This window comes from Rhinichthys klamathensis, unplaced genomic scaffold, assembly GCF_029890125.1.
Source record: "Rhinichthys klamathensis goyatoka isolate OS25496 unplaced genomic scaffold, OSU_Roscu_1.1 h1tg000085l_1, whole genome shotgun sequence".
NCBI classification, from domain to species: domain Eukaryota; kingdom Metazoa; phylum Chordata; class Actinopteri; order Cypriniformes; family Leuciscidae; genus Rhinichthys; species Rhinichthys klamathensis.
In genome coordinates, this window is record NW_026606626.1 from 1,137,501 (window position 1) to 1,149,706 (window position 12,206).

At 37.7% G+C, this 12,206-nt stretch overlaps 1 protein-coding gene across 1 annotated transcript in view; it reads right to left on the bottom strand.

Annotated features, from left to right (window-relative positions):
- Positions 1-12,206, bottom strand: part of xgb (x globin) — a 29,749-nt gene that overhangs the window by 10,481 nt on the left and 7,062 nt on the right. The window contains exons 2-3 of the mRNA XM_056251607.1: positions 10,077-10,184; positions 1,758-1,878 (exon numbers count right to left, since the gene is read on the bottom strand). Coding sequence (XP_056107582.1) covers positions 1,758-1,878; positions 10,077-10,184 — 229 coding nt within the window. The remainder of the gene's footprint in view (positions 1-1,757; positions 1,879-10,076; positions 10,185-12,206) is intronic.

The following is a 12,206-nucleotide window of genomic DNA, read 5'->3' on the forward strand; positions in this document are numbered from 1 at the left end:
ACCCAGTAAAGGTCACAGAACTAGCGTGTGTTTGAGAGGATTGTTACCCAGTAAAGGTCACAGAACTAGCGTGTGTTTGAGAGGATTGTTACCCAGTAAAGGTCACAGAACTAGCGTGTGTTTGAGAGGATTGTTACCCAGTAAAGGTCACAGAACTAGCGTGTGTTTGAGAGGATTGTTACCCAGTAAAGGTCACAGAACTAGCGTGTGTTTGAGAGGATTGTTACCCAGTAAAGGTCACAGAACTAGCGTGTGTTTGAGAGGATTGTTACCCAGTAAAGGTCACAGAACTAGCGTGTGTTTGAGAGGATTGTTACCCAGTAGAGGTCACAGAACTAGCGTGTGTTTGAGAGGATTGTTACCCAGTAAAGGTCACAGAACTAGCGTGTGTTTGAGAGGATTGTTACCCAGTAAAGGTCACAGAACTAGCGTGTGTTTGAGAGGATTGTTACCCAGTAAAGGTCACAGAACTAGCGTGTGTTTGAGAGGATTGTTACCCAGTAAAGGTCACAGAACTAGCGTGTGTTTGAGAGGATTGTTACCCAGTAAAGGTCACAGAACTAGCGTGTGTTTGAGAGGATTGTTACCCAGTAAAGGTCACAGAACTAGCGTGTGTTTGAGAGGATTGTTACCCCGTAAAGGTCACAGAACTAGCGTGTGTTTGAGAGGATTGTTACCCAGTAAAGGTCACAGAACTAGCGTGTGTTTGAGAGGATTGTTACCCAGTAAAGGTTACAGAACTAGCGTGTGTTTGAGAGGATTGTTACCCCGTAAAGGTCACAGAACTAGCGTGTGTTTGAGAGGATTGTTACCCAGTAAAGGTCACAGAACTAGCGTGTGTTTGAGAGGATTGTTACCCAGTAAAGGTTACAGAACTAGCGTGTGTTTGAGAGGATTGTTACCCAGTAAAGGTCACAGAACTAGCGTGTGTTTGAGAGGATTGTTACCCAGTAAAGGTTACAGAACTAGCGTGTGTTTGAGAGGATTGTTACCCAGTAAAGGTTACAGAACTAGCGTGTGTTTGAGAGGATTGTTACCCAGTAAAGGTCACAGAACTAGCGTGTGTTTGAGAGGATTGTTACCCAGTAAAGGTCACAGAACTAGCGTGTGTTTGAGAGGATTGTTACCCCGTAAAGGTCACAGAACTAGCGTGTGTTTGAGAGGATTGTTACCCAGTAAAGGTCACAGAACTAGCGTGTGTTTGAGAGGATTGTTACCCAGTAAAGGTCACAGAACTAGCGTGTGTTTGAGAGGATTGTTACCCAGTAAAGGTCACAGAACTAGCGTGTGTTTGAGAGGATTGTTACCCAGTAAAGGTCACAGAACTAGCGTGTGTTTGAGAGGATTGTTACCCAGTAAAGGTCACAGAACTAGCATGTGTTTGAGAGGATTGTTACCCAGTAAAGGTCACAGAACTAGCGTGTGTTTGAGAGGATTGTTACCCAGTAAAGGTCACAGAACTAGCGTGTGTTTGAGAGGATTGTTACCCAGTAAAGGTCACAGAACTAGCGTGTGTTTGAGAGGATTGTTACCCAGTAAAGGTCACAGAACTAGCGTGTGTTTGAGAGGATTGTTACCCAGTAAAGGTCACAGAACTAGCATGTGTTTGAGAGGATTGTTACCCAGTAAAGGTCACAGAACTAGCGTGTGTTTGAGAGGATTGTTACCCAGTAAAGGTCACAGAACTAGCGTGTGTTTGAGAGGATTGTTACCCAGTAAAGGTCACAGAACTAGCGTGTGTTTGAGAGGATTGTTACCCCGTAATACTTGGGTGGAGCGTTGTAGCGGTAGTGGCTCTTTCCCAGTTCCAGCGCCAGAGTCTGCAACCGCTCCAGCTGATCGAGTCTCGCTACACTCTTCTCGATGAATGACATCACTCTGCAGAACAACACAAGACAAGTCAAGTCACCTTTATTTATTTTGACTCCCCACAAACGAAAATATCTGGTTTGTTATTAATTCATTTGTTTTCCTAAGCAACTTTTCAGACTGCAGGGCTCCAGACTAACTTTTCCACTGGTTGCACTGGTGCTACCAACTTTCTCAGTTGGTCGCACCAGCATATGATTTGGTCGCACCTTTTTTTCTTCTTTTTTTTTGCTACATGCCATGGGATTAATCAATGCATGCTGATGAATAGTGGTTTTAATGGACCAAGGCTAGCAAAGGCTTTCTGGGTTGCAGCATAAATACCTGTAATATATTAATTATCATTGCCAAATTTCAGGATTTTTATGGATTTTGGACAGTAATTTTAAGCTGTAATTTTAAGCATTTTACATTTGAATTATATACAATCTATCTATTTACATTTGAATCATATTCTATCTATCTATCTATCTATCTATCTATCTATCTATCTATCTATCTATCTATCTGTCTATTATCATCTTTCTATCTTTTAAAAATCATTAAACATTCAAATGTATGCATTACATTTTAAAAGATTAGAGTATTATAATAAACTGATAGATTTTTCGTTATCAAAGTTTATAGTTGTAACAAAAAGCAGAAATCTCACACTCCTTACCTTCTGCATTTTATAATAATTTCCTTTTCCTCTGTCGAGCGATCATGAGAGTAATCGCTCGACAGAGGAAAATATAACCGCTGAAAAGACGTAGGAGGAAGGGGCTCTGTGTTTCGTGAGACCATTTTTATCATTTTTATATGCCTTCATTTGTGAATTCGTAATTGGCGCGTTTCACCATCAGTGAACATCAGTTGACACACCGTCAATAAATAAACTGCACGTGTCTTGCGGAAGAACATTGTAGACGGAACTTCTCTCCGTTAATGTCTATGGCGAGTCACGCAGGCACTGGGCTACTCCGCAGCCGAGACGACCCCGGGATAAAATAGTCAGAATATAAACACTTATTATAGGCGTACCGTAGTGATTCAGAATAAGTCAAAAACATGGTTTGGAAAATGGATTCATGATGTAGCCTACTCGTTCATTTTGAACATAAGTTACGGACTGCAGCAGCTGATACAACGGCGTTCTGTTGCTCAAGCGTCCACTCGCACAAATGCGACCACATAACATTTTAACTCGCACATTCTCAAAAAATGGTCGCATATGCGACCAATTTGGTCGCAGTCTGGAACCCTGGACAGTAAACCTGTCTTCTTAAAAGAAATGGAAAATTATTTAAAGGTGCCCTAGAATGTTTTTTTTTATTATTTTATAATGTTTCCTGGGTTACCCTTATAATGTTAGTATGTTTTTTAGATAAAAAATAATCATAATTTAGAAATAAATGGCATTTTTCCTTGCCTGCTTTTAGCCTCTGATTTGAACACTCTGTTTGAAGGGGCGTGTCTGCTGTGGGATTCAGTGTAACCGCGCCCACTGCTGTGATTGGCTGCTGTGGATTCAGTGTAACCGCGGCCACTGCTGTGATTGGCTGCTGTGGATTCAGTGTAACCGCGCCCACTGCTGTGATTGGCTGCTGTGGGATTCAGTGTAACCGCGGCCACTGCTGTGATTGGCTGCTGTGGATTCAGTGTAACCGCGGCCACTGCTGTGATTGGCTGCTGTGGATTCAGTGTAACCGCGGCCACTGCTGTGATTGGCTGCTGTGGATTCAGTGTAACCGCGGCCACTGCTGTGATTGGCTGCTGTGGATTCAGTGTAACCGCGGCCACTGCTGCGATTGGCTGCTGTGGATTCAGTGTAACCGCGGCCACTGCTGTGATTGGCTGCTGTGGATTCAGTGTAACCGCGGCCACTGCTGTGATTGGCTGACATGCTTGCATATGAAATAGCTACGCATTACATGTGAAACTCTCTCCCGAATACTTTTACTACTGCTATTATACGTTTTTACTATAACAGCTATCGAGATTAACGAATCGTGAGATGTTTTTAAAGTATTTAGATCTATTCCCATCACATAAAATGTTGCCGTGATGAGCATTGAGCAGATGACAGTGTTGATCGCGAGAATATCATTGCAAAGCAGTTTCTGCACTCTCTCTAATGCTTTCACCAATGCAAACACGATGATGTAAATACAGTAAGAGCTTCGTTGTGCAGTAACGTGCGTCATTGATTTCATAACGAGTTTGGCAAGTGTCCAGATAAACTCGCGCTGTGTGGAAAGATTGTTCTTTGATCGCTTTCTGTATAGAATTTGTTCACAATTTAAATACGATTATTTTCATCCTACTAAAAGAAACGATGTGAAGCTGATATTTTAGTCACTGGCTTGACTTACTGATGCATAAACAGTATTGAACGATTTTGAGAGAAAGATTACCTGTCTGAACTTGAACAATTACACATCAGAAAGTGTTGCTTGGTAGCTCGATCCGAGGCCAGCTCTGTATTGGCCCAAGTTGAGGAAACACTCGGTGAAATGTTTGGGAATTTCCAGAGAAAATAAAATGAACCCATTGTTTCTTCAGAGGCTCAGATGAAGGAACTAAAAAATACTTTTGTGTTCATGTGTACATCCACACTGAGCAACTGCCATGCTTCGGCTGCGCAGTTCCGCCTGGCATTGAGGGCTGGCATTATGCAAATATTTGGAGGCGTACATATTAATGATCCCGACTATTGCTTCACAGTCGGTATTGTGTGGAGAACCGACCGTTTTTCAGGGGTGTTTTTCATAAACGTGAATTAAATGAGAACGCGAAAACAGTCCAGTTTGAGATTCACTCTATGTCATGTCCATGCACTGAACTCTTGTTATTTGACTATACCAAGGTAAATTCAATTTTGAATTATAGGTCACCTTTAAATGTGATTTCAGTATTTACTAATAAGAAAGATAAAAGGACTGTTAGGATTTGCACTGCCTTGATCTCTTTTTTTCTCTTTGGTATTTTTATTTCTCTTTTTGTTCCTTTTCTTTTTTGCGGTTGTCTCCTTTATTATTGTTGTGGCTGATATTATGTGATGTATGCTTTCTCTTTTGTATGTTCCCGTTCTCTGCAATAAAAATAACTAAATAAAAAAGTCACCTATATTTATATAGCGCTTTTTACAATACTGTTTGTTTCAAAGCAGCTTTACAGAGATAACAGGAAAATAATGCCACAAAAGTTTGTTTCTAGAAGAAAATAGCGTCACAGTCCAGCTTGAGTAAGTTCAGTGATGGTTCATTTTTGTTTTAAAAAAAGTTATTATTTTGGTTCATTTATATATATATATATATAAATATATATATATATATATATATATATATATATATATATATAAATGAGTATATGTGTATAAATATAAGAATATAAAAGTCAAAATCAATTCTGACTTAAAATTAAGTCACAGTTATTCTCATTTTATGTCATAATTATGACTTTTTGAGTCAGAATTATATGAAACATATTTGATGCACAATCTTCTCAACAAGTGTTTGTAGTGCTGTTTATTTGTTTGGTCTAGTGTATCTAGTGATCGCTGTGAATTTATGTCAAGATTATTGACACAATCTTTTTGTTTGACTGAAGGTCCATGATCAGATGAATTTTTACCAAAGAATTATATGAAATATACATTTGATGCAAAGTACAAAAATGGAGCAAAGCAAATGTTTGTCTAGAAGGAAGAATTGATGAGCTGATGATTTTTATGTCATAATTATGATTGTTCTGTCAATTTATACTTTTATGTCATACCTTAATATTTATTGTCATAATTGACTTTTCTGACATAACTGACTTTTTGTCATAATTATAACTTTTGTCACATTTTTTTTATAATTTAGTATTTTGTCATAATAACTATGACATGTCATAATTATGACTTAGTATGTCATAATTTTTACTTTTGTCAATTATTTTTGACATAATGTTTACTTTTGTCATAATTACTTATCATAATTTTGACATTTTAATTTTTACTTTTGTCAAATTTTCAACTTCAATTTCATAATTCTGACTATCATAAATTTGACTGTCATAATTTTGATTTTTTTATCATAATTATGATTCAGTATGTCATAATTTTTACTTTTATGTCATAATTCAAAATTTTTATATTAATGTTTGACTGTCAATTATGAATTGGTCATAATTTGGACCTATGTATCATAATAATTCTGACTTTTAGTGTAATAAATTTGACTATGTGTCATAATTTCAACTTTTAAGATTTACAAAAGCGGGATGTTTTATTTTCCTTTATTTTCCTATTGAAAACGTTCTTCCATACGGCAGAGACACCGGTCACTAATGTAAAGCGTCTGACGTGTGCCATGATAAAGTTGAGTGTGACTCTCAGATTGACAGCTGTCACTCAAACCCTCAGTTCAGACAGCACAGGCCTAATCTGAGCGCTCGTTCTGTTTTCATGCTGTGAAGAGCGATCGGCCCGCGGCCTCATTACACACACACACACACACACACACACACACACACACACACACACACACACGCACACACACGCACACACACGCACACACACGCACACACACGCACACACACGCACACACACACATGCACACGTTTCGCTCAACAGCCTCTCGGCCTTCACAGCAACACCACATTCAATCAGTAATTGGTGTTCGGGGGATTTGAGAGCAAACGCAGTGAATCAGTGTGTGTAGATCAGTGTGTGTGTGTGTGTGTGTGTGTAGAGCTGTCAGATAATAATAGTAAACATCATGTAGTGCCTCTTATCATCTCTAACACTAGAAACATGCTTTATTATAGATTCTGCACATCTCATGTTAATAAATGCACCGTTGTTTAGTACCATGATTATAAACAGCTACAGTTAGACTAGTCTAGTGGATGAGATTATGATCAATAATGCATCATATTTATCGCATTTCTGATGTGTTATCAGCCACTTGAGGCTGAACAATCGGTTTTGTCCATGAAAGACGATAAATAATTGTTGCATTGCATTTAATGTGTCCATTTGCAAAATTCAATCATTCCTGTAATATTTAGTGTTAATGGATTCCACAACCAGATGATGGTATTTTTATATCATTTATCTGATATTTTGTGCATGCTTTGATTTCATTGGGTCATAGTGACAAAAAAGTACACACAGTATGTGATAAACCTGTGCATCATGTTGTCACATGACGCCTGTCAATCAAAGGTCATTGAAAGGGTCACATCTCTCGCTATAATAAAGCACTACTGGCTCTCCATCTTTTGTTTTTCTCTTTCTGTCGCTGTGAGATCCAACATCCCGTTGTGCAAATCCAACAAAAGCTCTTTATATCCCTGTCATGATCTGAACTGTAACGGCTCATTATTATTTCTGCTCTCTAATGAACACGACACACGCGTCGCCCTTCTAATGCCTTTATACATGCATTTATAAAAGCCTGAAGCGATTTCATGAAGCTGTCAGGGAAAATTAGCAGTACAGCTGAAGACACTCAAACCAAAGCACTTACTAGAACGTATTAATACTATAAATTATTATAAATAAAAAAAAGGCTAAAAATTTTTTTGCCTACTAGTTTGTGGATTGTATAGTACTATGAATATTGTTTGCTCAGCAACAAATTGCTTTTGCTGTTCAACATTTATAAGTTGCTTTGCATAAGTCTCTGCTAAATCAATTCAAATTAATTAAATGATAAATTATCTTCATATTTCGTCATTTGTATTTTATATCATGAATCATTACTATTGTATGGAAGCTTGTTTCCGCCACAGAATAAAAAATAAAAAAGGTAATTTTGACTTTTTATCTTACAATTGCGAGTTATAAAGTCAAAATTGCATGATATAAAGTCGCAAATCAAATTGGACTTTATAACTCGCAATCGTGAGATAAAAAGTCGCAATTATCTTTTAAAATGTTTTATTCTGTGGAACAAGATTCTGCGGAAACAAGCTTCTATACTATTGGTCACCCTTTACATCTGTCTGTGGGTTTTTGCAAATATTTAACCAATGAAAAGTTTTAAAAGGGCTTGTGACTAAACCTCGCAGCTCCATTGGCTCCTCAAACTGTCAGTCAAACCTCATAACTCCGCCCACCTCTATTGTGAATGAAGTGCTACACACAGTTTGGAGAGTTTCTGCTTGTTTGCAATGCAATGGTATATAAAGAACTGGGTGTTAGAATAAGTACAGTGTTTTCTTTACTCATGAAACACTATATTATGTATATAAGTTGATGAAACGACTTGGACAGCATCATAGTGTCGCCCCAGATCCGGCCCACATCTGGTACGCGTGAAATCTCCATGACCCAGATGTGGGCCGGATCTGGGCCGACACTGTGTTGCTGTCTGGAGATCTACTGCCGTTCTAATGACGGACAAAACACGTAAATGTTCAACATTCGCTGGTTGAACTCCATTCAAGTTTGATTTTGGTAAAATATTATTAATATAACGACACGTGCTAGTGTCTGACCATATATAAAGCCACTATATCAACGTTGACCACAGTGTTTCATCATTTTCCCATTTACTGAAAAGTAGCATTTTTTGGTCATACAAGGTAAATAAATAAATAAATACAAGTTCTTCTAGTAAGTGCTTTGGTGTGAGTGTCTTCAGCGGTACTGGCAATTATCTCAGATAGGTTGATGATTTTTTTTCCATGATAATTATGACTCAGTATGTCATTAATTTGACTTGTCATAATTATGACTCAATATGTAAATTTTTACTTTGTCATCATTTTTCATATATTTTTAATAAATATGACTCAGTATGTCATAATTTTTACTTTTGTCAATTATTTTCTGTCATCTTTTTTTACTTCTGTACATTTTTACTTTTGTCATAATTTCAACTTTGTATGTCATAATAATTGACTTTCAATTTCATAATTCTGACTTTATCATAAATTTGACTGTCCGAACATTTACTTTTTATAATAATTATGACTTTCTATAATCATTACGTGGTCTCAGTATGTCATATTTTTGACTTGTCATAAAAAGTAAATTATGACAAAAGTAAAAATTATGACATAAAAAGTCAAAATTATCACACATTTTCAATTATTTTTTTTCCCCATAATTTTGAATTGTCATAATTATTTTTTGTCATAATGACTTTCAACTTTGTATGTCATAACAATTTTGACTTTTAATGTCATAATTCCAACTGACTCAGTATGTCAATATTTACTTTCACACAATTATGGACAAAAATCAAAATTATGATAGTGTTTCATCATTTAAAAAATACTGCATTGTTTCCATTTACTGAAAAGTTGCATTTTGGGTCATACACGGTTATATATAAATAAATAAATAAATAAATAAATAAACAGGATTTGTTCTAGTAAGTGCTTTGGTTTGTGTGTCTGTTAATTATCTCTGACAGGTTGATGAAATCAATCCAGGCTTTATAACTATATATATATATATATATATATATATATATATATATATATATATATATATGTATAAAGGCATTAGAAGAGAAGTGCATGTCTCGTGTTCGTTAGTGTTACGGGTGTGGTGCAGGTTGAAGGAGAAGCAGCAGTCAACAGGTCCAATTCAAATATACTTTACTCAATAACAAAACAAGGATCACGAGGGACAGTAACACACCATACACAAACGAGAACCGACAAGGAGTGAGGGAGAACACAGGGTTTACATACACAGAGAACAGATTAGGGAAACAAGGCACAGCTGGGACAAATTAACTAAACACAGGTGAAGGAACTGAACACAAACGAGGAGCGGGAAAACTGGGACACTGGACTGAACCAAAAATACTAAACAGGGGGAAACACAGGACATACATGTAACAGTTACAGAGCAGAAATAATGACCTGATATAAAGAGCTTTTGTTTGATTTGCACATCAGGATGTTGATCTACATCACCCTTGCACTCAAACTCACATCATGAAAAAACATTGCTCGTCTCCTCTAGTTCACTTCCTAATCTAGTCGTCTAATAATCCTGGCACTGTATATTGCACTTATTGTTGGCTCTTTGATAAATTGCCTTTTGTTCCTCGCGTTCTGGATAAAAGCGTCTGCCAAATGCATAAATGTAAATGTAATGCACTATGTTTTGGAAGGATTCTGCCCTTTTAATCTGCTGATATCATATGATGGTCACACACACTGTGTGTAAGCAGATGCAGGGCGAAGTGTGTGAAGTGTGAAGTGTGTGTACTGACCGCAGGCCGTGTGCACGAAGCTCCCTGCTGGTGCGTAACCTCTCCAGATCCTCCACGTCTCGAAAGAGGAAGAAGACGTCTTTACACTCCGGATGCGTCTCAAACAACCTGTTACAGACACAACACACACTCAGCTCTTCAAGCACAAACTCATATTCAAGTAGTTTCCCGAGAGGGAGATCTTTAAAATACTTCCATTCGTCTCAGAGTCGTATCATATAACCAGAAGACCTGCTGAACCGACTCGGCTCACTGCTGGTTTGTATGAATGCTTTGGGCTTTTTAATGCTGGTTTTAACTAAACTGGTCTACGCTGTTTCTCCAGAAGGGAATATATTTGTTGTGTTTTCTTCACTCTGGTTCTTTAGGCATCACATCTATGGAAACTGCATTGCATGAAATTAGAGATGCACAGATATGAACATTTTGGCCGATACCGATAACAGATATATCGGACGATAAATCTAAATCCAAATTTTTATATAGATTTTAAGAGCCTGATTACAAAAACTAAAGTCTCACCATTGAAACCCATGTCCCAAACACACAAATATAAGGTTCTCATTATAATGTTATGTAGCCGATATGACAGACTTGTGTTGCACATGTTGCACTGAACTGTATTTTCCTTTTTTTGAAGTGATTTCAATCATATTTCAAGCTATTTAAAAGCATCATGTTGAACAGTGCGCATCTGAAGAGTCTCAGCTGAAGGAAATACAGTAATTATCAGCTTTAATTAGGGGTGGAACGGTACACAGAAGTCACGGTTCGGTTCATACCTCGGTTCAGACGTCACGGTTCGGTACGATTTCGGTACAATGGAGTGAAAAGCAAAACAAAAAGGCAGAAGGCATTTTTATAAATGTCTTAAGCCTTGTATTTTTTAAATAAGTTTTATTAATAAAGGCATAGAACCAGTTTATTTGTAGTGCACTGACAATAATAAAAAGATGAAAAGACCTTGAGATATGTTTGGTAATTGTACCTGAATGAATTTAAAATTAATTTGCTATTTCAGATCAATATATTTGTTTTCCTTCATTTTAATTAATTAATTTTTAATTAATTGATTCCCGTATAAAATAATACTACCATTAAAAACTTTTGTTAACAGTTGTAGGTTACAGTTCGACAAGAGTTTACAGTGTGACAAAAGCACAATGTTGTGTTTTATTGCGAGTGTACACAAATATAAGTAAACACTTTGCAGTTTTAATGATGTCCTGTATGAAAAAAATGACGGAGTATGTTTTTATGTTTCCACTGTTCATCGCCCGTGCCTCTCTCACACACACACACACACACACACACTGTTCGATTGCGCGATTCGCGCCCGCGCCTCTCTCTCTCTCTCTCTCGCACACACACACACACTCCAGCATTGCAATCTTCATCGCAGCCTGTTCATTGCTGCGTTCACAGTCAAACCAAAAGCGAATAGAGCGAAATTGATAGCTATTTAAGAGGTTTTTTTTTATTTGTACCGTGTATTCTCCGTGCAAATTCGTGCACCAAACCGTGACGCCTGTACCGTTTCGGTTCAATACGAATACATGTACCGTTCCACCCCTAGCCTTAATATATCGGCCAAATTTTCTTATCGGGCCGATAACGATAACATTAAAAATGATCATATATCGGCCGATACTGATATGGTGGCCGATATATTGTGCATCCCTACATAAAATGTAAAGCCCGACCGATTTATCGGCCGATATGAGCCTGTCGCAGATTTATCGGTATCGGCGTATATATGACGCAGATATGCCGCCGATATGAACGCGGATAAAATGCTTGTAAATTGTGTAACTACGTAGTTTGTCCAGCAGAGTGCGCTCCATTGTTTGCTACTGGCGACCCAGGTCACTGTGGTGACACCAGCCAACCCTTTCACTCCAGAGGTCTCTTCAGACACGGTGTAAAATGCGCACACATTAGCTTCCGCTCCACTGACACGGTATGAAACATGGCTAGCTAGCTAATGTAGCAAACGAGTATGATAAGCTCATTGTGAGAGTAAAAGACAGGGACATTGTTAATTTACTTTATAGCATTGAGTCTCACCAGGTGACAACGTAGCGTTAAACAGACTCAAGCCACCACCGCACTGCTAACTAGTTAGCAACT